Source organism: Mixophyes fleayi, chromosome 11 (assembly GCF_038048845.1).
Source record: "Mixophyes fleayi isolate aMixFle1 chromosome 11, aMixFle1.hap1, whole genome shotgun sequence".
NCBI lineage: Eukaryota > Metazoa > Chordata > Amphibia > Anura > Limnodynastidae > Mixophyes > Mixophyes fleayi.
In genome coordinates, this window is record NC_134412.1 from 87,917,251 (window position 1) to 87,944,338 (window position 27,088).

The 27,088-nt window shown below is 41.6% G+C and overlaps 1 protein-coding gene across 2 annotated transcripts in view; it reads left to right on the forward strand.

The window, feature by feature from the left end:
- Positions 1-27,088, forward strand: part of MEGF6 (multiple EGF like domains 6) — a 273,763-nt gene that overhangs the window by 186,187 nt on the left and 60,488 nt on the right. For both annotated transcript variants that reach the window (XM_075190156.1, XM_075190157.1), the window contains 10 exons: positions 2,663-2,785; positions 6,547-6,669; positions 7,247-7,399; positions 9,600-9,731; positions 16,743-16,871; positions 17,334-17,462; positions 17,555-17,689; positions 19,788-19,922; positions 22,671-22,796; positions 26,461-26,592. In XM_075190156.1, the coding sequence (XP_075046257.1) occupies positions 2,663-2,785; positions 6,547-6,669; positions 7,247-7,399; positions 9,600-9,731; positions 16,743-16,871; positions 17,334-17,462; positions 17,555-17,689; positions 19,788-19,922; positions 22,671-22,796; positions 26,461-26,592 (1,317 nt within the window). The remainder of the gene's footprint in view (positions 1-2,662; positions 2,786-6,546; positions 6,670-7,246; positions 7,400-9,599; positions 9,732-16,742; positions 16,872-17,333; positions 17,463-17,554; positions 17,690-19,787; positions 19,923-22,670; positions 22,797-26,460; positions 26,593-27,088) is intronic.

Here is a 27,088-nt window from a genome sequence, read left to right on the forward strand (position 1 = left end):
AGTGGAAGGAGCAGGGTCCCCAGCAGCACAGAGTATATCAGGAGATGAGTGATGTGTTGGTGAGGACAGGGCTGCATGTGACAGGGGCAGTGACATGATGTGAGGAGGGGAATGGAGGCAGCAGGAAGTCACAGACTGAGAGTTATATAGTGGAAGGAGCAGGGTCCCCAGCAGCACAGAGTATATCAGGAGATGAGTGATGTGTTAGTGAGGACAGGGCTGCATGTGACAGGGGCAGTGACATGATGTGAGGAGGGGAATGGAGGCAGCAGGAAGCCACAGACTGAGAGTTATATAGTGGAAGGAGCAGGGTTCCTCAACAGCACAGAATAGTGATTTCAGGCTCCTGTCAAACTGAGACAAGGTGATCATGGTGTCAGTTAAATTCATCCACATTCAATTAATACTAGTTCCATTGATGCTCTTTCGTGATCTCCCATAACAAGGTAAAAACTTGCCTGTTTTTCGTCATTTACATCTCTCTACTAACAATCCTTAACGGTAGGTTAACCCTGTTTTGTTGTTGGTTCTGTCTACATACCAAGTCTAGGCTAGCTGAAGACCTACAGATGTCTATTTCATTTTTTAAAAGATGGTTTATACTGTGTTATTTCCAAGATCAAACACTTCCCGAATTGAGCTGCAGTTTAGAATCCAATCACGCAGTAACAGGACTGTTACAGTCTTAGCCACCAGCTAAATGAGATTGTTTAACCAACACTGTCCAGCTGGAGGTCGTGCGAGTTAACAAATCTGTTGCGGAACGCGCCTGGAGAACTTTTAGATGAGAAGATACTGTTGCTCCCTCTTAATAGACGCCATATATATATATATATATATATATATTTCTACCCTATTTTGAAGCTTATGGTAAATCTCAAGACAAAGGTATTTCCTGACACAGTAAGTCAGCCTGTCTGCTATGTAAACTTTTACAAGGTTGAATTTTTAGCTGTAAGCTATACTCGCTGCCAAGATTTACAGCAGACCTTCACAGGCCAGGATAAAAGACATGCAAACCTCTACGCGTGGGATAGTTTGTGCAATTTTAATCCTGGCCAGGCCGTGGTTTTAATGTGGTGCAGTTTCCAAAAATACATCTTTGTCAGAAAGTCACAAAAGCGCATGAAAATGTTTTTTTGTTGTTGTATTAACAACTGAAATAAATGGGAAATGCTGGTTTAAAAATATGCATTGAAAAATGACCTCATAATATTTAAGCATCTTTCTGCCATGAGGGTTATGTTTAAAAGATGGACCAATATAGGGGAGGGATAAAATATATTTTAAAGATAATATTTACTTAGCATATTTGTTTAGGCATGAACAGGTATCTTATAGCTATTACTAGTTGGTTACAAATAAATTAAAAGTGAAATGTGAAAATCCAGAAATGACAGCTCTAAAGACATGTTATATTAAACTTCACCCGTTGCAGGACACAATAGAAGAAGCCCTCTAGGTCTCGATCTAATATTGAGTGTGGAACCGGTTCACTAGGTACTAGTGACATCACTGGGACATGTTACATTTTGGGGGGCTTTCTCATGAATTTTGGTTCAGCCAACCAAATGTCTGCCCCCACTGTGTGCAGATGACAGGTCCCATTTAAAGGATACGTTTATTGAGGGGCATTTTCTCAACTACCCGTCGTGGAAGTGGGCTGATATACGGTGGTATGCTATACCATCACTTCTCCTACTGCCTTCATGGTAACATCATCATCATCAACATTTATTTATATAGCGCCACTAATCCCGCAGCGCTGTACAGAGAACACATTCATATCAGTCCCTGCCCCATTGGAGCTCACAGTCTAAATTCCCTAACACACACACACAGACAGAGAGAGAGAGAGACTAGGGTCAATTTGTTAGCAGCCAATTAACCTACCAGTATATTTTTGGAGTGTGGGAGGAAACCGGAGCACCTGGAGGAAACCCACGCAAACACGGGGAGAACATACAAACTCCTCACAGATAAGGCCATGGTCGGGAATTGAACTCATGACCCCAATGCTAACCACTAGGCCACCGTGCTGCCCTAACACTATCACTTTCCATTCACTTACATTTCCATGACAGTTTTCATGCCACCACTTCTAAATTTCCACTTGGCCCATTGCCTAATACTGTATCCTCACTGCTTCCTCTTACTTAGTATCCCTTGGTGCCCTGTTGTTTCCTGTATATCACCACCAAAGGCTCTGCGCTGTTTTATTCTCTGGGCATCATGTCTTAGAGATCAGGCAGAGGTGTCAAGACTGAAAGTCAAACAGAATGACATGAACTTGATTGGATGTCTGTGGCGACCATCCTACCGGGTGCCAACATTCTCCTAAACACTGTGCTGCCACACTGCACGTTCTCTTACAAGAGGTACTTAGAGACTTTTGATAGAGATGAGCCTTCCAGCACTGGTGATAGGAAATAGATAAAGGACTTTCTCGATAATGACAGGTATCTCAATCAGTGGTGGAACTAACATTGGTGCAGCTGGTGCCCGCTTTCCTGCACCGGGGCCCACAGCTCGCTAGTTCCGCCTCTGATCTCAATGTCTGTGCCCTTAACCACTGATCCACACCTACTTCCTACACGAAGGGTGTGTAATTTAATCTGGACTCTCTGGTCTGATGACGGACTGTATTTTCTTTTCTCTCCAGATACTGATGAGTGCTCCACCGGCACATCCTGCTGTCAGCAAGAATGTTCAAATTATGTGGGGGGCTACGAGTGCGCCTGCTACCCTGGCTACAGGCTCGATCTAGATGGGTGTGGGTGTTCTGGTAAGGAATTCACCTGTGAGCTATGTAAAGTACTTGGTAAAAGGTGTCTTAAGCTAAACTGCAGGTTGATCCAACAGGACATCTAAAGCGTTCACAAAAACACATGGAAACGGAGTTGTTTTGAAATCACATGTACTCTTGTAGACTGGCCTAGGGGAAGCATGTGGATTCTTTATTACACAATAAGCTCTGAGGACCTCAATAAAACTTGCGTTATTGATTACTGTTTTCTTTGGAGCAGAATCTTACAGTTTCCTGGCATTCTAAAGTAATTAATTAATTTGATTAAATTAATTTAATGAAAAGTTAATTTGTTTCATGTGCAAGCGCAGGGGAGTCTGTGTGTTAGACGTAGTGTTTTGCTATCAGTCTGTACAGGCTATAAACACATTTTTTGGGGGGTCTGACATATTCAGATTGTTTGGTCATGGCTGTACCCTCAGTGGTAACCTACCACACCCCCACTTACTTCATGCTATCTCCTGCAGCTAGACCATGCCCCCAACCAGGGCCGGACTGGGACTAAAAATCAGCCCTGGCATTTAAGGTACACAGGCCCACCTCAGTTCCAGTAGGAATGAAAATATGTGCCGCCGCGTAGCGGTGGCGCTGAACACGGCGTGACCTCATTGTGTTGTGGGTGTGGCCAACATGGGGCATTGATACATACATTATAATAATACATTACATTTAGCATTTTAGACAAATACACAGGCCCTACTGTTAGAAGCACACAGCGTTGCCTTCACAAGCAGTACGTTGTGAAGCGGGACATACCTCCCAACTGTCCTTGCAGTCGGACCAAATCCTGACTAAGGGAGACAGTCATCCAAATTCAGGACTGCCCTACCAGATTCAGGACAGTTGGCAGACTGTCCTGCTCTCTCCTACCTGTCTTGGTCACTTTCACCACTTGTAGCAGATGGTTTCTTTAGCTCAGTTCATTCTTGTCTCGAACCTGGAATATTGGATGCCCTATTTTGAAAAAAAAAATGGGTACATGAGATTTAGAAAACTCCAACCAGCCCCAATGTTAAAACAATAGCACTCACGTTTTATAATTAGGCCTCCCTCCAGTCCCCACAATAATAATATTCACATTAATTAAGTAGACCAATTTCCCTCCAACCAGCCCCAACATAAAATTAACAGTATACCCATTTACTCAAGACATATTTCCCTCCCTCCAAACAGTCCCAGCAATAAATTAAATAGCATTAAAATGTAATAAATATAGCCATTTTCCACAACCAATCCCGACAATAAATAATTTATATTCACATTCAATAAATAGCCCTTCTCCCCAAAATCAGCCCCATATTCAATTGATAGCCCTAAACCACCCCAGCATTAAATTAAAGGTTCTTTCACCTCACCTTAAATAATTAGCCCCCACCTACACTCCACCATTAAATATCCTACCTCCCACACTATATTAAGATCCTCCCTTCTCTCACATATTATATTAAAATACTGCGCGCACGCACACACATGCTATATTTAAAATACTGCGCTCGCGCACACTATATGAACATGGCCAAACACGCACGTACACTATAGCAACATGGGGCCACACATGCACAAAATTAGCCCCACAGCCACACTGTTAGCCCCACTGGTTGTTAGCCCCACTGTCTGGTTGTTAGCCCCACTGTCTGGTTGTTAGCCCCACTGTCTGGTTGTTAGCCCCACTGTCTGGTTGTTAGCCCCACTGTCTGGTTGTTAGCCCCACTGTTTTTCCTCCACTGTTTGTTAGCCCCACTGTTTATTTGTTAGCACCACTGTTTGTTAGCCCCACTGTTTGTTTGTTAGCCCCACTGTTTGTTTGTTAGCCCCACTGTTTGTTTGTTAGCCCCACTGTTTGTTTGTTAGCCCCACTGTTTGTTTGTTAGCCCCACTGTTTTTCCTCCACTGTTTGTTTGTTAGCCCCACTGTTTGTTTGTTAGCCCCACTGTTTGTTTGTTAGCCCCACTGTTTGTTTGTTAGCCCCACTGTTTGTTTGTTTGTTTGTTTGTTAGCCCCACTGTTTGTTTGTTAGCCCCACTGTTTGTTTGTTAGCCCCACTGTTTGTTTGTTAGCCCCACTGTTTGTTTGTTAGCCCCACTGTTTTTCCTCCACTGTTTGTTTGTTAGCCCCACTGTTTGTTTGTTAGCCCCACTGTTTGTTTGTTAGCCCCACTGTTTGTTTGTTTGTTTGTTTGTTAGCCCCACTGTTTGTTTGTTTGTTAGCCCCACTGTTTGTTTGTTTGTTAGCCCCACTGTTTGTTTGTTTGTTAGCCCCACTGTTTGTTTGTTAGCCCCACTGTTTGTTTGTTAGCCCCACTGTTTGTTTGCTAGCCCCACTGTTTTTCCTCCACTGCTTGTTTGTTAGCTCCACTGTTTGTTTGTTAGCCCCACTGTTTGTTTGTTTGTTAGCCCCACTGTTTGTTTGTTTGTTAGCCCCACTGTTTGTTTGTTTGTTAGCCCCACTGTTTGTTTGTTTGTTAGCCCCACTGTTTGTTTGCTAGCCCCACTGTTTGTTTGTTAGCCCCACTGTTTTTCCTCCACTGCTTGTTTGTTAGCTCCACTGTTTGTTTGTTAGCCCCACTGTTTGTTTGTTTGTTAGCCCCACTGTTTGTTTGTTTGTTAGCCCCACTGTTTGTTTGTTTGTTAGCCCCACTATTTGTTTGTTTGTTAGCCCCACTGTTTGTTTGTTAGCCCCACTGTTTTTCCTCCACTGTTTGTTTGTTTGCCCCAGTTTGCCAGCCCCACTGTTTGCCACACTATTACTTACACACACAGACACTTACCTTTTTACATCCAGCAGCAGCAGCACCCTGCGCGCTGGTCAGCCAACGGAGAATCAATGACTGCCGACTATGCAGTAATCACATGGGACGGCGCCTGTGGCGTGGTGCCGTCCCATGTGATTACTCACATAGTCGCCAGTCACTGACTCTCCGTCCGCCGAGCAGCGCGCAGGGTGCTGCTGCTCGGCGGACATGCGGACCGGCCCTTCTGGCCATCGGCCCTTCTGGCATTTGCCAGAAGTGCCAGATGGCCAGTCCGGCCCTGCCCCCAACCTATCCTGAGAGAGGGTTATCACACGTGAGTTAGATTGAAAGATGGGCTTTGGGACAAGATAAAGTGATTATAAGTTAGAGTCAGAAACAATGACTGTCTGGTAATTTCTCAGTTCTGCAAGATAGTTTAGTAACATATGAGCTAGGTAAAGTCCTGCAACAGGAACGTTATTATACATTCACCGCTTAGTATACTAGTATAATAGATTGTCATATGTTTGTAGATTGTGTGAAGTGTGTATACATATTTGTTACAAATTGTTATAACTTATTGTTATTCCAAAAGCTATAAAAACACCTGGTGGATGCCACATATTGATTTAGGAGCCTGTGAGCCTCTTTAAAAAGCCAATGAAAGAATTTATCAATACAGATCTCTACATCATTTTCAAGAGGGAGAAGGTGACACCTTTAAACTGTTGATCTAAGACAACTGTATGTACGCACAGACCGTGAGACTATAGAGCACCAACAATTTTAAATATAGCCCTGGTAGCTACAAAGAACCAAATGTCAGGTTCACAAAATTCCACTCCCTGGCTGGAAACGTTGGCACATGGTAGCAATGTCAGTCCTCTGTGGTGTTGGGAAACGTTTAGAATGAATATAAGATCAACGTTGATGGTCTATACAATTCCACGTTGACGGAATTCTTTTTGCGGGATGTGTTCACCACTGATTCAGTTACATTTTTGCCTAGATTTGAATGAATGTTTTGCAAACAACGGAGGCTGCCAGCACGCCTGCGAGAACCTTCCCGGCTCTTTCCTATGTAGCTGTAACCCTGGGTATAGGCTGAACGCTGACGGCAAAGGCTGTACCGGTAATGTATTGCAATACTTCATTACATCTCATCCTGTTCTGCTGTCGTAGCTAATAGCCGAACCATTGTAAGCACACCATTTATATGGGGGGGGGGCTGGCTGGAAAATTTTAACCCTGGGGGGCGAGGCTCAGCAGCCTATTGGGAACATTTTAAAGGTCACAAAACTGCAGGTAGCCGAGTGACCCAGCCCATTGTAGCCCACTATGGGAACTGCACGGGGGGGCTAAAGCTCCCCCAGGCCAGCCAGCCCCTGTCCGTTTTATAGTTTGGTGGATTTGCCTTCTAGACAGGCATAATCCTGAGGAATGTGTCAAAAGCCCAATTTAAATTAAGAAATAGCTTATATTTAAAATTGGGATACACGGTGGATATAAAGATGCTTTTGTGTTGCTTAGTTCCCATTCGCTCTTTTTAAATGAACTCCAGTGATTTTTGTGAGCAATTGTTTCCTATTAAATGAATATACTGAATGTTTTATACTGTTTAGCCGTCAAAGTGGCGGCCTCCCCAGGCCTACGGCGGGATGTAGGCTAGCTTACCGTATGTATCACTCCTCTTCTTTCTTCCTTCCTAGCCGTTCAGCAAACAGAAGCCGTACAAGGTCCCATCCAACACTCCCTTCCGCAAGTTACTTTACTGCAGGATGAATTCTCCCAAATATTCGATGACGATGAGTATGACGAGGAGGCGGAAGCCAGGGGAGAGCACACTCTTTCCGAGTCTTTCGGTAACCAATGCCAACGTGATTCTCTCTTTACTACCGTCGACGTTACATTTTTCACTGCTGCAGAATGTTTCCACTCATAATGAAATGACCCAGAAGCGTTTATCCACTTAACCAGTTATTACTGTAATTAGACAATTGTTAGCTCACAACAGGATTCCTGACTCTCGTATGGAAAGTGTTATTTAATTAAATGGTAAATGATATAATTTTCTCACACACTGCATATGGTTTTAATAATATTATAAATGATTAACTGTTTATTCTGGATGTCGAAGCTAATTTTTCCATTATTTTATTACATCTGGAAGCCAGTAGACAATGAGCACAAGTTAGTACCTATACCTCAGATTTAGGAAACATGGGGAGGGTAAGGAAAGGCCTGGGAGGTGCCACCAGTGGGGGGCAGAGGGGCAGGGAGGGTAAAACAATCATTCTTAACCCTGTCCTCAATGATTATCACAAGAATTTTCGGCCAGTCGGCAATCAATTAGACTATATATGATGGATTATAAATTAAACATAATTCTGTTGTTGAGGGGTCCATAAGGGCAGGTAAATGCACACATATGAATATAGAGAACAGTATGTATACTAATTATCTGTACGCAGACCTGCAATCAGTCCACATCCGCGTAATGATCCCACAAACGAAGTCCGTACAGTTGTACACACAGCCGTTAACCATCCAATGTCCCACAAACACATTTGTTTCATATAAAATAAATGAGGGAGGAAGCGAGAGCCGGGCAGCTCCATACACGGGACTTACAGTTTTTAGTCTAAAGACAAATTTGCCAACAACGTAATGGGCTATAAAGGGAGAGACAGAAATGTAACGGACTAGAATTGCTGAGCCAGAAAATGTCACTGTTTCAGCCTGTTGGATAACTGAGCCTCAAGCATCGGAGAGACTCGTAGTACTGGGGAAATAACATTACATAGTAATGTAACGCATCTAAAAGTATTTTATAAATGTTGTCTGTGCTGTGGGTCTGCAGCAATGTCGTTCTTGGCATTATCCCACCAGTCTGAACCTTGTGCCAGATACCTTAGTTTTGTGTTAGCTGACTGCTTGTGGTGTAAGAGATAGCTGTGTATGCCCGTAGGCACTCAGAGGTCATGCCCATAGACACGCCAAGGTCATGCCTGTAGGCAGGCAGAGGTCACGCCCCTAGGCACACAGAGGTCATACCCGTAGGCACACAGAAATCACGCCAATAGGCACACAGAGGTCATGCCCGTAGACAGAGGTCATGTCCGTAGGCATGTCAAGGTCATGCCCATAAGCACGCCAAGGTCATGTCTGCATGCAGAGGTCATGTCCCTAGGCACACAAAAATTATGCCAATAGGCACACAGAGGTCATGCCCGTAGACAGAGAGAGAGATCATGCCCGTAGGCACGCCAAGGTCATGCCTATGAGCAGGCAGAAGTCATGCACCTAGGCACACAGGAATCATGTCAATAGGCACACAGGGGTCATGACCATAGATAGACAGACAGACAGAGGTCATGCCCATAGGCACACAAAAATTATGCCAATAGGCACACAGAGGTCATGCCCGTAGACAGAGAGAGAGATCATGCCCGTAGGCACGCCAAGGTCATGCCTATAAGCAGGCAGAAGTCACGCACCTAGGCACACACAAATCATGTCAATAGGCACACAGGGGTCATGCCCATAGACAGACAGACAGAGGTCATGCCCATAGGTAGGCAGAGATCGTGTCCACATGTGTAAAGCGATCATGCCCCTAGGCACACAGAAATGATGCTTATATACACCTAGAACTTAGAAAGAACAGCTCTGGGAGTGACATGAAAGTGTTATTGCAAATGTTCCGCTCTGATATTACCACAATCAACTAAAGCGGTATCTATAGTGCTGCTGTCTCCTACATGAAGTGGAGGTGGCCATTATGTAGGTGGAAGCCATATTTGTACTTCAGTACAAACTACTATAATCCTATTCCACACTTGCTTAACGCCCAGTCATCCCCTGTACAGGGTGCTGGCAGGCAATGTTTATGAGAACATTTTGGTGGATATTTCTTTAGCCCACAGATAGCTTCCTCTGTGACACAGATGTGGGGGTCACAGGGCTCATACTTCAATTGTTCCTGTTTTATTTAATAAAAAAAAAAAAAAAGCACTATATTAACCTGTTGCTTTATAACTGTTATATGTTTGCTACTTGTAGTTTGTTTTGACGGCACGTTTGGCCCAGACTGCACCCTGACATGTGATGAGTGTCGGAACGGTGGAGCGTGTAACACGGAGGAGAGCAGCTGTGTATGCGCTGCAGGATGGACCGGGCTTATATGCAACCAGAGTAAGTCCTGTAACATTACTTCAATGTTGTATCCTCAATATACAAATAGAATAATCAGTTACCAGTTACTATTTGTAAGTATTGGTCGGGGATATTGTACATTTCCAAATGTATTTCCTATCTACAACAAGTAATGTAAGTGTCACATTCATGCAGTTAATAACTTGACAGTAGAAATAAACGCAGTTTGAAAACAAAGCAAAAAAAAAACAAACTTATTTTGGAAAATTTGTCACACTCCACAGTTGGTCACTGAATTTAACGCCTTTCTCTGCAAGAATTCGGCCTTAAACTCTCTGTGTAGAGTTCCCCCCCAAAACAGAGCAGAATAAATTAACACTTGATAATTGTATTGCTGGTGCTTCACGCCTCTAATAAGCGGTTTGACCACAAGATCCAAATGGTGTTGAATTGTCTGCTCATCCCTAGAGCAGTTTTATGAAGTTTGGCCCCATTGTTTTTGTTGAATCTATTTCAGTGGTTCCCAATGTTTTTGGATTTGGATCCAGCTTTAAGGAGTGTTGTTGGGGATATAAGCGCTGGCTATCACAGCCCTCAATCGCTGCTACGCCGAAACATTGAAATAACGGCGGGATGCTCCTCCATTGTCACGTGGCAGCAATTATGTGCAGAAAACATGGCATGCAACATTATATCTCCTGTGTGACAGGGGAGGGAGCTTCAGCCTGGGAGCAATTGAGCGCTATTAATGAGCTAGCGCCTATTTCACAGCACACTTAAAATAAGAAGGACATACGTTTTGTCTCGCTCTGCAAAGCTACGCACGTTGACGAAAATCTAGGTGCACTTGCACAAAGGAGCAGGGTGGAACATTTGGAGGTTTTGCATTGCGTGGCGGATATTTTATGCGTTGTAAATGACCCTCCTCTGCAACCAGCTCAGCACTTTGCCTAATGCAGGCGATATCTCGGATATATCTTATATCTCCTGCGTTGGACTTTTTTTAAATTCATGTTTTACTTAAAAATGCCTTAAACATGGGTATAAAGCAGTTTCCGCGTTGTTTAGGACTTCATATATAGACCCCATTATTTGTTACGACTGTCCCACCACACAACTGCTTGTTATATCAATGCGTCTTTGATGTTTTTTGTATTTACATTTCATTGATTGTCTCCAACCTCCATGCTGAGCTGTGTAACGTTGTTTTATTGGCTGTAACGTTTCTTGTTAGCCGTTTGTTTCATATCCTGTGCGGTACGAGAGCGCCACATCATCAGTGTACTTAATAATCTGCACCCGTGGAAGCCAAGTCCTTCGTTTGTGGACGTCTGGGCACAATGCTGATTTAAATCATCATATTGCTTTGGTTTGGCTGTACAGCCACATGACTTGTCACATTTAAATCCAACATTGGATTGCAGTTGACATAATATACCTGGCTCGGCTTCCAAAGCCCTTTACAATTTCTATTTTAAGAATAGATATAATGATGTTTTAAGCTGATCCATGGAGCAGATTTCTGAAGCATTTGTATAAAATGCTGATTATATTTATATTTCGAGACGTTTCTTCTCCTGTTTCATTTTATTTTTCGCTGTTAAAACAAGATTCCCGCTCCGTTCTCCAGGAAAGCTGCCTCTTTGTGGTATTGGGGTTCAGGTTTCAAGGAGTTATGTAAAGTTTTGTCCGTGCCAATAGAAATATTTTAGTTGGGTGACTTTTTTTATTTTTCTGTACTCATTCTTGAAACTTCAGTGTTGTCAAGTGGAGCGATTACAATTTTCTAATTCTATCACTCCCAGCCTGATGGTGACTTAAACCTGCGCCAGTTTGCGTAGCTTAGATCAGGCCTGTCCAACCTGCGGCCCTCCAGATGTTGTGAAACTACAAGTCCCAGCATGCCCTTCCAGCTATCAACAGGTTGTCTACTGGCAAAGCATGCTGGGGCTTGTAGTTTCACAGCATCTGGAGGGCCGCAGGTTGGACAGGCCTGGCTTAGATCATTAAAGTTTGCAGTGCGTACAATGAGAGCGCATGAAGATGCGCTGATGCAGCATCTGGAGACCTACTCGAAATTCGGGTAGGTCTCCCGGACTCCCGGGAGAGCAGGCAAGTATCCCGCATACGGCAACTTGCTCGTCAAAATGACGCGATTCTCTGTGCATCGCGTCATTTTTGGCCCCGCTCCCACTACAAAAATGGTATTTTGTCATTGGGGGCGGGGCCAAAATGGCACGATTGACCGCGCCTCGCCCCTCTAAACACGCGCCCTGCCCGGGATCTCCCGGAATTAACTTTTTAAAGGTTGGCAAGTATGTTCTTACGGAAAAATAAAGATTATATCTGCTGTATTATATCAGACCTAATAGCAAATGTGTTTTTCACAATTCTTCGTTATCAAAATAAATATTAACAAGCTTCTCTTATGCGTATGTGGGTGAATGTGGGCCTGAAACATATCCTACAGGTACATAACTAGACGTATCACTACGGTGCCTCCAACTCAGCAGATCGGTGGGAATACACTACTTTTACGGGCAGATTTAAGCATAAATTCCATCCAACAGGCGTCCACCTCGGGACCCTCTATAAAATGCTGTTTGTGCTAGAAGTAGTTAGAGCCTTGAGATAAAACTTCTCTCTGAAACATTTTAATACCTTAAATTTTGTCTTATACTAGTTGTTAGTGTTTATTTTGCATAATCCTAACTGCATTTTACATTTAATAATCCTCTAAGGCAACATCACTGCTAGTTCATCCAAGAACATAACTTTTAATTTATTCTTTGCTTGAAGGAGAAAATGTTTTAGCTTTTTACAACCTTTTTTTTTTTTTCACATGTTTTTCCTGCTTGAAAACTGTGTAAGTAAATAATAGGATTAGTATGGAAGAGAAAGGAAGTATTTGGTGGTAATTACACTTGACTTAGGACAACAGACCTAGGTCGTAAGTCAGACTTTGCCGGTGTTACATTGTGTGTGTGATTCATGTACAACAAACTCATCCATCATAAATTAATTCCCGAGACAAGTGTTTGCTTTGATTGTCTCATATCACATTGCCAAGCACCGTTTGTGATTATTAGAAACAATTTGCATATTTGAAATAATTGGCAGGATTAGCAACAAATTACAGTAACTTTAGCGTGAGCATTTTCCGTTGATGTGTAAACGTTAACATGCTTCCTTTAGAAAATAAGACTACATGTTATGGAAGCTGCGTGGTTTAACCACGTAGTTTGGATCGTATTTAAATGACTCCCAGATGTTTGTGCTCCGGTTCCTATATGCTCTAGTTGGACCCATTCCCTCATATTCCTGATTTTCCGTCACTTACTGTAGATATGGGCAGTGGTGCCAATGAAAGGCTGCACTCTGTCAGCCCTTTAGGTTTCAGCTAAGAGGGATGTGAGGCAGTTGTCTAAGGCAGCAACTTTTTGGGGCTAGAAGAAGGAAGGGAATAGAAAAATAGAGGTCTTTCCCTTTACTGCAATGTAATAATGTGTATAATATACAATAGATGTGTGCAATCCAAATCATACACAAATGTTTTTGGTGGTTTGCGTAGGTCAAAGTGGACCACTATACAGAGGTATGTCATACCGCCACTTGTCCTACTGCCTTCATTGTAACACTATCACATTCCAGTCACTTACATTATATATATATATATATATATACACACACAGTGGTGGTAGTGGGAGGTATACAGAGGTATGTCATACCGTTACTTCTCCTACTGCCTTCATTGTAACACTATCACATTCCTGTCACTTACATTATATATATATATATATATATATATATATATATAGTGGTGGTAGTGGGAGGTATACAGTGGTATGTCATACCGTTACTTCTCCTACTGCCTTCATTGTATCACTATCACATTACAGTCACTTACATTATATATATATATATATACACACACAGTGGTGGTAGTGGGAGGTATACAGAGGTATGTCATACCGCCACTTGTCCTACTGCCTTCATTGTAACACTATCACATTACAGTCACTTACATTATATATATATATATATATATATAGTGGTGGTAGTGGGAGGTATACAGAGGTATGTCATACCGTCACTTCTCCTACTGCCTTCATTGTATCACTATCACATTCCTGTCACTTATATTATATATATATATATTGGTGGTAGTGGGAGGTATACAGGGGTATGTCATACCGTCACTTCTCCTACTGCCTTCATTGTAACACTATCACATTACAGTCACTTACATTATATATATATATATATATATATATATATATATATATATATATATATATATATATATAGTGGTGGTAGTGGGAGGTATACAGAGGTACGTCATACCGCCACTTTTCCTACTGCCTTCATTGTATCACTATCACATTACAGTCACTTACATTTTACATACCACCACTTCTAAATTTCCACTTCGAGAACTACCGGTTTGTATATTAGTTTGGATGCTATATGATAAGCAGCCAAACCCAGGTATCAAAGATAATGCCATAGGCAACTCCCCAGCTGACAGTCTCTTAGATCTTTTCCACGAGCCTTGCCTCTAACTTGCCCTCTGTAATAAAATAACGTCAAGATTATTTTCTTGAAGTCTCAAATTCTGAATCAATAATCGGTTTCCCAACCAGGTGGTACCGTTGACTCCTACATTACCTGTAAATTCTACTCAACTTGAATATACCATTTTGGTGGAATTTTTCCACCTTAAGGAGTCAAACCTAGCTAAAATTTTTGGGATCTTGTAATAAAATTTACCTTATTCCCTATTTTATTTATTACAAACCATCTCTATATACATACCCGATATTACTCAAAAATTTGGGCTCCAGTTTCATCAAACATCTCGAAAGGTTGAGTAGAGAGGTCATGTTTAGAGGTGTCACGTCTACTCCTGAGCCTTGAGGAGGTCCGGGGGTAGCCAATATCTTGCTATTACTTTTCTTTTGACCAGGACTGTTGGTTGGTCAACAAAGTGTGAAAATACAGAGGAACCTTGTCTTCAAAGCCATCCCTGCTCTTTGACAAGCTTTGCCATTTTCTGAAGGCCTTCTGCTCATCTTTTCCTGCCAAGCAAAACCTACTATGTCTCATGACCAAGTCTAAAACCAGAACAATGAAACAATTACTTTCTCAAACCTATGGCTGTCTGCTGGTAGTGTTCAATGTTAATCATCCAAATCTATACAGCCGGTACAGTGTACCGGAAGAGGACCAGTAATTGTCACCTGGTAGAGGGGTACACTGTTTTTGTGCCCTCCTTCACTACTTCATAGAGGCACTAGCCCTGTGCTGACCATCCCTGGGACTCACTGTTATAGTGGGTGGAAAATGTCACAGGCTGGCTAGAAACAGGGGCTGGTTGAAGTTTTCGGGGAGAAGGGAAGTTACTAGTTGTTTAATCTATTATTATTTTTTTACACAATGCTCTGTGCATTGTATTGTATTTGCACCTTTCCAGGTACACCTTCACTCCGCCAGACTCCTCCACAAATGTGGCCACATTGATCTGCAAATGTATCTGCCCCAGCAGAACACGAGACGCACAGTAGGTTCAACATGTTGTTACGCTGCGGAGCGGGCGTTTTCTACTCCATAAATTATCTCTGGCACTTTTACGAGGGCTAATTCAGCCCCCCATGCTGTAATAGACACACACATGATGGATATATGTATATTCTACCAAACATTTTCAGTTTAAATGAATGTCTCTGAATCACAGCCAAGTGTCATAAATACATATATATATATATATATATATATATATATATATATATATATATATATATATATACTTTCTTTCTTAGCATGTTTTGGACAATATTTCCCAGGTTGCAAGATTTCGAGCACCTGTGTTCGCTCCCTAAGCAATCTCGGGACACATGGTAATAATTACAGGCTAATATGTGGATATATGTAAATGTAGCAGCTCCTGCAGGATGATTCTGGCTATGATTTTTCTGAAGCCTTGCAGTGAAATTTGGTGTATGACTGATATAAAACAGCTGTACGAGCACGTGCTGTACCTTAGCTTAGCGATGGTGCTACCCTTGTGTTTTGAGTTTGTGCTGATGTCCTTATGCTGGGAAAAAGTTAATTATTGGTAAATGGTTATATTTTAAAAAAACAAAGCATAAATAAGTAACATTAAAGGAAAACTCTAAAAATAAAATCAACATAAAGCCATTTATATGCAGCCATTTAAATTGTGCTGCCCTAGGCAAGTGCCTAGTTTGGCTATTTGGTAAATACAGCCATAGCTGACAGTACGGAAGGATTACCTGGACATATTTTAGTATTAGTCGATTGGTAAAACCTAAAAAATTTCTATTAGTTCCCCCTCTATGCTGGAGGTGTACAGATTACGTGAGGTTTCCTCTGAGTGCTCCAGTTTCCAAGGTCAAGTGCAGGATTTTTATATGGTGCTTTCACCTATTTGCCTTTTACCTAAATATTATATGTCTGGTCATATTATCCTGCTGCGGAAATATCTAGCTGCAGAGGGAAATCGTGGCTTCCACAGAGCTAGAAATCAATATATCTGGGTTGGAGTCTGGATTCTGTGTAGTACCCCGGCACTTGTCAATAGGAAGTGAGAGCATTTTCCAAAGACATTACTGATTGGTTAATTGGCTTCTGAATGAACGGACCCTGGATTCTGTGACTGTTGTAGTGAACTTAATGTAGACTGAACATTCCGCTCTCCGGACTGTTCCCCTCTTACCTCCCCATTTGTTGGTTCATTGCAGTTTATTTTGCTTCAGGGGCATAAAGGGACCCATGTCTCCGTCTGTTGCAGTGTACTACACCATGGCTTTAATGACAGAAACTCTAGAAGTCTTGTTTTGTGTTTGCAAACGTTGATAAATGAACAAATTTCCTTTCTCTGACTTTCCTATAAATAAAGAATTAAGAAGACCAGATTACAGAACCCGATTACACGGTGGTTGAGTTATACCTCTCGGTTTTGCATGGAAGTGGCGGTGATGATTTATTGATGTTAATCTGTGATATATTTCCTTTCTTTTGGGGATGCAGCTTGCCCGGAGGGTACCTACGGTCTGAACTGCAGCCTGAAATGTAACTGTAAAAACGGGGGAACGTGTGACCCCATCGCCGGAAAGTGCCGCTGTCCCCAAGGAGTGAGCGGGGAGTTCTGTGAGGACGGTAGGTACATAACACGCAGCGTCTAGGACCTATGTCAGGGTTTACTTGATTTTTCGTTCATTTTGGCCCATAAGCCCCTTTACTTATTGCAACCCAAAAACGTAAATCCAGTCTGCGTATATCATAGCTTGTGGAAGTAAACCTGAAAAGTGTTTTTAAATGATTTAATAGACTGTAAAACAACTCAGATGAGTAGCTGTAAGCATTAGCTAACTAGGAGGAGCTAAGATTGTAGAACCCGATATAATACAGACAATTCCAAGGTCAAAGTGTCGCAGAGGCGGAGTTATCTTTCTGCTGTCCAGTTGTGAGCCGGACATCTGTCACATGACGTCTCATATACTGAGCCATCGTGGCATATGCTTCTATCAGCAAACATGTAAAGGGAGTTATCATCTGACGACCCCCATTGAGCGGCCCAGATCAGGCAGGAACAGGTTTATGTTATTTCTTTCATTCCAGGTTGCCCAAAAGGATATTATGGAAAGAACTGTAAAAAAAAGTGTAACTGCGCCAACAAGGGCAGGTGCCACAAGGGCCACGGAGCCTGTCTGTGCGACGGCGGGCTTTACGGTCGCTATTGTCACTTGGGTAAGACGTTCTGTCAATTAATCTGTGAACAAATTGATCCAGAGTGTATTGTGTGTAATCGTTCTTCTGTACTCACAACATCTATGTTTTAGTTTGCCCTAAATGGACCCATGGGCCCGGCTGTTCGAGAGAATGCACCTGCGTGCAGAGCAATACCCTGGAGTGTGGTAAAAGGGACGGGGCGTGTAGCTGTAAGCCCGGCTACCAGGGAACATCCTGCCAAACAAGTATGTCAAAAAATGTTGTTGTTTTTTCTTTTGTTTTTAATTACCAGATCGCGGTGTAACAGTCGGCCATTTTTGCATAGTCTCAGATATGCAAATTGCCTTGTAGTAACTACCTTTTCAGAGACATTTATTGATCTATTAATTCATTCATTGCTCATCTCGTGCATAAAAAAAAATCATAATAACCTGGACCTAAAGGGAACTCCATTTCTGACCTTATCCTCTACTTGTTATGGACAGATTGACTTTTGTGTTTTCATTTTTACGTCCAGGCTTATTAAATTTGGAGAGATTTTCTTAAGCAACACGTGGGGACCCAAAACTAGGATCGTTGTGGCAAATTATAGCCACTCGCCCTAATGCTCTCTATACAAACCTATTGTGTATCACCATTACTGACTAATATGCTAATTATGTTTTAATATTATAATCATTTACAAGTTCCTAGATTACGATTCTCTGATCTAGGTTATGTGGGCGGTGACTTTATAACTTTTTATATGGATACCAATGTTCTACTTGCCCCTTATGGTCTGGTTCTCAGGGGAAATACTTAGGCTGGCTAGGAGCCTGGTTAGGGAGAACTTATGATTTGTATATGTCTGCCTCTAGGATGTTTTTCTACTCTAATTCCATCTCTTAGTATTTTATGGTCAAAGCAAAAATCAAAACAAAAACAATTGTAATTACACAGCTTTGAGCTCACGCACCCATTTTGGAAGCATGTTCCATTTATATACGTGTATATTTATATTAAACCCCTGTAGGTCTACATTAATTGCATGACATGTGTTCAGCTTCCTTCGTTTTGATGTAGAAAAGACTTCCGACGATACATCAACTTAGCCTATAATTGTAGTTTCTTGTTTCACTGCCAATGTAGTAAACTGTAATATCAATTTATCCCCATTAGTTATGTAATCATAATTAAAACAAGTACATCGGTATTCCGGAAAAAATTACTCTTTCTGACTTAAAGGAAGTGTCTACACAGTTGCTCGAATTGGAGTTTCTGAGTGTAGCTCCATTGAAATGAATGAGCCATAGGAATGAAAATGCCTTAGACATCAACATAAAAAATACAGCACAGTCAGTACTGGTTAAACTGCTCATTTTAACCCTCTAGTGGGTATATATACAACGCACTCCCATATAGATCAATTGACTTTTTCCAGCTGCCTCCATTCCCCTCCTCACTTCATATCATTGTCCCTGTCACATGCAGCCCTGTCCTCACTAACACATCTCTCATCTCCTGATATACTCAGTGCTGCTGGGTGACCCTGCACCTTCCACTATATAACTCTCAGTCTGTGGCTTCCGGCTGCTTCCATTCCCATCCTCACATCATGTCACTGCCCCTGTCACATGCAGTCCTGCAAGGCCCTCTTAACAACATTTTGGGCCCCCGGGCAAAGCCGTGCACCAGGGCCCCTATATATATATATATATATATATATATATATTAAAAAAAAAAAGTGATTATATATATATGGGCCCTGCAGCCCAGGGGGGGCCCGTCAGAGGCAGCTCAAGAAAAAAAACAAACCTGAAAAAAAAGATGAAAACTCTTACCTTGCCGTCAGCTGGCGATCCGGCTCCCTCCCTGGTCTCCTCATCCGTCACGCTTCGCAATGGATGTCGGGCGGGCGTGATGACGGCACGCCCGCCATGCACTGCGAGCACCGCACGGAGGAGGAGACTAGGGAGGGAGCCGGATCGCCAGCTGACCGCAAGGTAAGTATTTTCATTTTTTTTTTTTTTTTTTTTTTTTCCAGGTTTTTTTTTTACCTTGCGCTGCCTCTGACGGGCTTCCCTGGGCTGCAGGGCCCCCGGGCACCTGCCCATTGTGCCCAATGGGAAAGACGGCCAGTCCTCACTAACACAACACTAATCTCCTGATATACTCTGTGCTGCTGGGGATCCTGCTCCTTCCACTATATAGCTTTCAGTCTGTGGCTTCCTGCTGCTTCCTTTCCCTCCTCACATCATGTCACTTCCCCTGTCACATGCAGCTCTAGATAATAACCTTAGTATTTCATCTCTATGGTGTAGATCTATGAAGCATTGTTACCTAACTTCTTCTTTGTTTTAACAGAATGCGATGCCGGATTTTATGGCGTTGGCTGCAAGAGTAAATGTAACTGCCAACACAGTGCATCCTGTGACCACACCAATGGGAAATGTATAACGCAGTGCCCAGATGGATACCAGGGGGAAAACTGTGAACAAGGTAACATTTAATCCCTGCCACTGAGAAAGGAAACTAGACACACCTGTATGTGAAATATTATGTGATTTTTAGTGACTCTGAGATATATCAGTAGAAGTAACTTAATCTAATACTATCACAAAGACTTTGTTACATGTTGCTGAGCATTAGCACTAGGGAAGCTCTAAATCAATAAATAATAGTTAAAAATCAATGCTCAGAAAGGAGATGTGTTTGGGTGGTGGGTTATCAGACCGCTGTAAAATGATGTTTATATCTCATGCATCTATGCCTATATTTTATGCACTACACAATTCTATTATCTTTAGCAGCTGCCAACTGACACTGAGTGCTCTTACTACCAACTAGTAATCATAGATGTTTTTCTAGATTGGATTCCTCCAACTTTACCAACATTACTGCAGCCTTACTTTTATCTATGTTAAACGTCATCTTGTATTTTTCAGCCCAACTTTCCAATTTGTGCAAATCCTTTTGTTTTCTGTTTTTAAAGGACCACTAAACCCCAACATTAATAAAATATATTGTTCAGTGCTAAGAAGACTGTTTAAAAAGAATTCACTCCCCGCGCCATTGCAAATAGCCGAACCCTATAGCCACATCTTTAGGATAGTGTTCTAAGGAGATCTGGGGGTAAATGTATTAATGTCCGGATTCTACAACTCCGGTGTGTTCAGCGTCTTCGGCGATTAAATTTAAAGCGGCGCTGCATTGTAAAGGGAAGTTTCCCTTTACAAGGCAGCGCCGCTTTAAATTTTATCGCCGAAGACGCTGAACACGCCGGAGTTGAAGAATCCGGACATTAATACATTTACCCCCTGATGTCACTCTGCATAAATCTATTATTCTGCAAAGAAAGTCTGCCTAGCTGTCAGTCACTCTCTGCCTGTTACAGAAGCTCCTCCCTCCCTAACACGGCAGCCTACTGCAGAAGAGTGGTGGAGAGAATGGGGGATATAGATTGGCTATAAAAAAAAAGTATTTATTATCATTTATATAGTCCACCATAATACACAGCGCTGTACAGAGGATATGTAACCATTCACATCAGTCCCTGCTCCATTGGAGCTAACAATCTAAATTCTCTACCACACACACACACACGGGTCCATTTCTGTCAGCACCAATTATCCTTCTCCTTCCATATTCACCTCTTCAGCGGTTTTCGCAGGTTACTATCTTACATCATGGAATTAAAGTGGGTTAATCCAGAGATTAACACATAAATTATCTGCAGTTTCAAATATAAAAACAACTCTAGAGATTGTTTCTAATTAATGACGTGCACAAAAATATCAGACAATAATTAATTTCATAAGTATTCGCCCGCCTTGTTTTAATACTTGGTCGGATGAGGAATGTTGGTTAATAGTTATTCTCAAACCATTCCACAATGGGATCAGGGTCTGGGTATTGTCTGGGCCCCTCTAGGACATTTTGTTTGGCATTTAAGGCACGTCAATGTGGCTTTTGCTGTATGTTTGGGTCATTTCCCTGCTGGGCTATAAATCCATTTTTATAAAACATTTCTTGAAATATTTCCCCTTTATTAGAATTTCGCATTCTATAAAGAACTCTTTGTCGTGGTGTAAATTTAGCTTCATGTATAGTAAGAGCGACATCTGCAGGCTACAAGAAGGTACTACACTAAACAGTGCAACTTGGAACACAGGAAGAAAGCTCTAAATATAATCTAAAGGATTATTTTATACTAATTCTAGAAATTTGTAATCCTTTACTATATTTAACTTTATATAGCGTGTTAAGAAAAGTCAGCACTGGGCCTTGGGTTCAGATGTAAGCTCTCTGTACGTCAAGGTTTTATGTTCTTCCCGTGTACTTGTGTGCTTATATGTTCCTCTTTTTTCCACCATCCAAAAACATACTGGAAGGTTAATTGGCTTCTGACTAAATTGGCCCTAATAGGTTGGTGTGTGCTTGTAGTGGAGAATTCGATTGTAAGCTCCACTGGTTCAAGGACTGATGTGAAAGAATAAATACAGTTCTGCATTATATGTTGGCCCTATATATAAGAGAATAATATAGTTTATCAAAACTCTGTATTTTCAAAAGCCTAGTATGCAAGTATGGTACAGATCGGAGAATTGGACCTTGCAGCAATAAATTCCGCTTCAATACAATCTTTAACACAGTTTTCTACTGAAGTTAAGCAAGTGATTTCCTTTTATGGCACAGTCAGGGAATATAGATTATATGTATGTTTTACATTGCTCAGTAATACCTTTTAATTTAAATGCTTTAACCGTTTTTGTTTACATAGGCCCAGCAGCAAATCTAAACCCAAACTTTTTTTTTAATGACTTACCTGTGAAAGTATCTAATAAAGTCTTTAGGGGCTACTTCTGCAAACTCCAGGCAGAGTGATTCTCTTACTGATGAGCTCTCGTCTCCCACTTCCATATTCCTCCCCGTATCTCACTCCTGAATCAATTTAATTAGAAATCGCCACAGGATATTTCTGATTGTATTTATAGAAAGGGTGTGAGGTGTGTGAATACCTCATTGCTTATTTGTTTTCAGAATAAACATATTTTCTTTAAACCTGTGATGCATGATGTAAGGATTACAGCAGAACTAGTAGCACGACGTAAGTGTGAGGCAGCGTCTGTAGGTCACACACGCGCTTCCACCATTTTGTTTCCCCAGATTTTGCCCTATTTAAACTTCGCTGGTGCCGTGTTTGTTGTTTTGTGTTGTTTAAATGTTTAATCTTTGTAATTTGCGCAGAGTGCCCGGCGGGAAAACATGGAAGGAACTGTTTAGAATCGTGTTCATGTGGCGGAGCACCGTGTAACCACACTGATGGAACGTGTATCTGCCCCGCTGGAAAGACGGGAGCCGACTGCGCAAAGGGTGAGAGGGGAAGAATATACGTTATTTCATTTTATTTTTATTAATTAAAGCTCTCGATGTAACGATTCACTTTACTACAACGCCAAATTTATTTTGTTTTGCTGCATTTGCACAATTTGTAATCTGCTTTAACCATCTATAAATCATCTTACATAGAAGCCTATTGATGAACTGGAAAGAACTTTATTCCAGCAAAATGATCTTTATCTTTGTCATTGTTTGCTGCTGTTAATATAATACCAAACTCTGATTAATACCTTCTTTCTTTTTGCGATACTAAACAATGATCGCATTGACAGCAAAATATTTTGCCGTAATAAAGCTGCCGTTGGTTTTTCAGATTGTTGTCCTTTAAAGACCAGCTGTTAAAAATTTTTATCCGTATTAACTACTATTAAATATATCTATTTATACGTGATAATGTTTTAAAATGATTTACGCGTTTCGCTATTCATTTACTGTTTATAAACAAATCCGTTGCATATTGATAAACTTACCAGTGAACTTAGGCTGGGTACACACTGGAGAATTATCTGAATGACGTGTTATCTACAACGGCTTTACCTTCGACCGAAGGTCCGATCGTTTGGACGATTAATGCGCACACACTAGTCACGTTTTAGACGGTTAACGAGAGACTGACCGTCCGGCCAGCGACTTGTCACAGCCATATTGTCGTGAGCAAAGATTAGAATTTCGTAGACACTGGAACGACTTATGACTTATCCCCCAAAGGAGTCGCAGCTCAAGGAACTATCGGCAGTTGCTCGTGGATCGATCAGGGATTAATACAACTGGATGATCGTTATGTGATTGTGAGGAAAATATTAAACAGTGCAACCAACCAAATGAGCAGACAATCGACACTTTGGGCCGACATTCGGCCATCGTGTCATTATACCCACTAACCCGACTTCCCACCGACGTATGTCGGCTGATTTGGCCGATGATTGGATGACAAAGCTCCAGTGTGTACCTAGACTTGTTTGTTTTCAGCAACTAAAATAGAGAATACTGTGATACAACAGTGCTTTTACCACATGTTTTAAGCCAGGAGACTGAACATGTATTTTGTAGAGCTCCTCTATGTTGCCGTCTCTCTGTCTTTCACAGATAAATGTGGTTTGTTTGTTTGGCTGCGTTGTAGCATCGTCCATTTTATCAGAGAATTAGCACTGGGACATGATTCCGTTGTGTGAGCTGCTTGTAAAAGTGATTTATTGGCTCGGTCTGGCTGTTTCTCTTTCATTTTACTGCCATAGTTTTGGAATGAAGGAAAGTTACAATTTGGTAGAGGACAAGGAGCCTTCTTAATGTAATTTATCTGCAGAGGTGCAATTCCCTTATTAATCTGATGATATATATTCTCTGAGTGAACTGAGCTGCAAATACAATCTTTTATTCAAGTCAGATCCCTAAAGAGGGACCTAACATTAAGAGGGACATTGCTTTATACAGCCATTGAAGTGTAGGTACCATCATCATCACCTATTTATATAGCGCCACCAATTCCGCAGCGCTGTACAGAGAACTCACTCATATCAGTCCCTGCCCCATTGGAGCTTACAGTCTAAATTCCCTAACACATACCATACAGACCGAGAGAGACTATGGTCAATCTAATTGCAGTCAATTAATCTACCAGTATGTTTTTGGAGTGTGGGAGAAAACCAGAGCACCCCGAGGAAAACCACGCAAACACGGGGAGAACATACAAACTCCACACAGATAAGGCCATGGTCGGGAATTGAACTCATGACCCCAGTGCTGTAAGGCAGAAGTGCTAACCACTGAGCCACCGTGCTGCCCAATATATACCGCCATTAAATTCCGTAGCGCTTTACAACTGGGAATCAACACAGTAATAAAACAAGACTGGGTAATACAGAAAGACAGAGAGGTAAGAAGGCCTTTCCCGCAAGCTTACAATCAATGTAGGTATTCCAACATACGGTGATATTAACATGATACATGAGGACGTCCTGAACGTCTTGCTTATAGCATCTTTCATAGAGCAATTTGCAGACTGTTTTATATTGATACACTTCCTATCTGTCTGTGTTGTCATCTGGCAAATTCAATCTTTTTGATTTTCCTCAATGCATACATTGTTGGCAAATTGTTGGTAATAGGAATCATGTTTGTATTCTTGTCTTGAGTAATCTTTTGTTAGCAATAGTAATTATATCCCCTGTTACTATACTGAGCGTTTGGATTGCAGAGGTGTTTTTCCACTAGAAATATTAATATTTGTGCGTTGTATACCTTATGTGTTTGCAGCCATGAAATAAGATAATCTGTAGATATTAATATCCTTTTATATTGAATTGGATTTAACCTCATGTAATCAGTTTATTTTTTTTATATTAGATGATATTTCAAGAGATAGTAAAGTCAGTATTTGTCGTTAATATGGAATACTGTACATCTTAGACTGTGCATTACTAAGCTGAACAAAATTTGCAAAATAACTTAAGCTGTTATAATACACTGGAGATTACTGACTTCATGTACAGAGAAAGTGATAAGCCAACAGCTAAACTGGTTGTATCCACCTTTGTTGACATTTTTACACTATTTAAATATAAAAGACTCGGAGAGTCTTACCTGCAAATTAAACGAACTACCTATTTTAAGTCATTGGTTAGATACACCCTCCAATTGAATGTGTCTAACATATATCTGCACTTTTTATGCTATACAATTCAAATCCCATGATGTTGGCCAATTAAACGGTGCCTTACCCTGGTCTCCATACACAGCCTGTCCCCTGAACTAATGAGGGAGATGATTAGTAGTTGTTAGAACAGGGTGTTTTAAGCCCTGCCGATATTAAGCGACTTCTCTATATAGTATGAAGACTTATGGATAAAAACTGAGGTTCCCAAAAAGCAGAACCTTTATAGTACCCACAGGTCAACTACCCGGCTGTAGCGAGGTCTCTAACCTCAAGCTTGGTGAAGTAGTCTAAGGACGTAATGTGTCTGAAATGCGTGAGTCCGAAACGCGTGGTGTAGAGCAAGTAAAGAGGCGGCAGGCACAGTGCACTAGGTTTGCCCATTGTTTACACATAGGAGTAGCATAAAACTATGTTCAGCCCATCCTTGCCCTGTACCAGACTAAGTATAAGAACATTTTGTGGGTATGTGAGTGTCATTCCTCCCCCTCTAATGTTCTGTGTATTTGTAATTCTGTCGGCATACAATAAGATCCATTAACCTTTCTAATGATTGATATATTTCTTTTATTACAGCTGGAGCACAATGGAACCTTTCCACAATGGGAGGGGGACACCTGTAACCTTTATCTTACAGTTTTAGGCCTTTGTGTGTTTGATAATTACATTGGGTGGATTGGGAATTAAAGTCTCCTTTTGCTTTCCTGAAAGTAGCTGTTGAAAACTAGCCACCATTTTTAGCTCATTTTTTTTTTAATGTTGGTAACTGGGTTCCCCTCTACTTGCAAGAGCCCTGCCCACTCCTCATGTCACTTCAGCCCTAACAAGAGACCAGTTGACATAAGTCACGTGAAGGGAATCGGCCTCCAGCTGGCACTTAGGGTTTACAAGCAGCGTTTTGGAGCCAGGATGGGAGTCGATAGAATGAAGACGATGAGTAGTGGTCTGAGCTTGTAAATACCTTCCATCCTTGTGCGTCTGTTGCAGATTGCCCCGCAGGACTCTGGGGGGCCGGCTGTCAGGAGATCTGTCCTCTGTGTGGTAACATTGGAAGCTGTGACCCTTCCACGGGGGATTGTGTCTGTGCCGCAGGCTACGCAGGCAGCCTCTGCAGGGACAGTGAGTATCTATGTGCCCTTTGTCTTTGTTTACAGGAACAAAGCGACAAGATCCTAACACTAAACAGGAGGCTGTAAAAGTCTTGTGCTCTATAAAGAATGATTTAGGTCTATCTGAAACTATCACCAGCTGTGTCCAACTAACTGGTGAATAACAAATTAAAAATACAAGTATTTTGTAACTTCCAAAAATGCATCATTGTAAGTTTTCTTTCATAGTGATCCATTCATCATAATTATCATCATCATCAGCTATTTATATAGCGCCACTGATTCCGCAGCGCTGTACAGAGAACTCACTCACACCAGTCCCTGCCCCATTGGAGCTTACAGTCTAAATTCCCTAACATACACACACATACACATACACACTGACAAAGACTTAGGTCAATTTAATAGCAAACAATTAACCTACCAGTATGTTTTTGGAGTGTGGGAGGAAACCAGAGCACCCGGAGGAAACCCACGCAAACACGGGGAGAACATACAAACTCCAC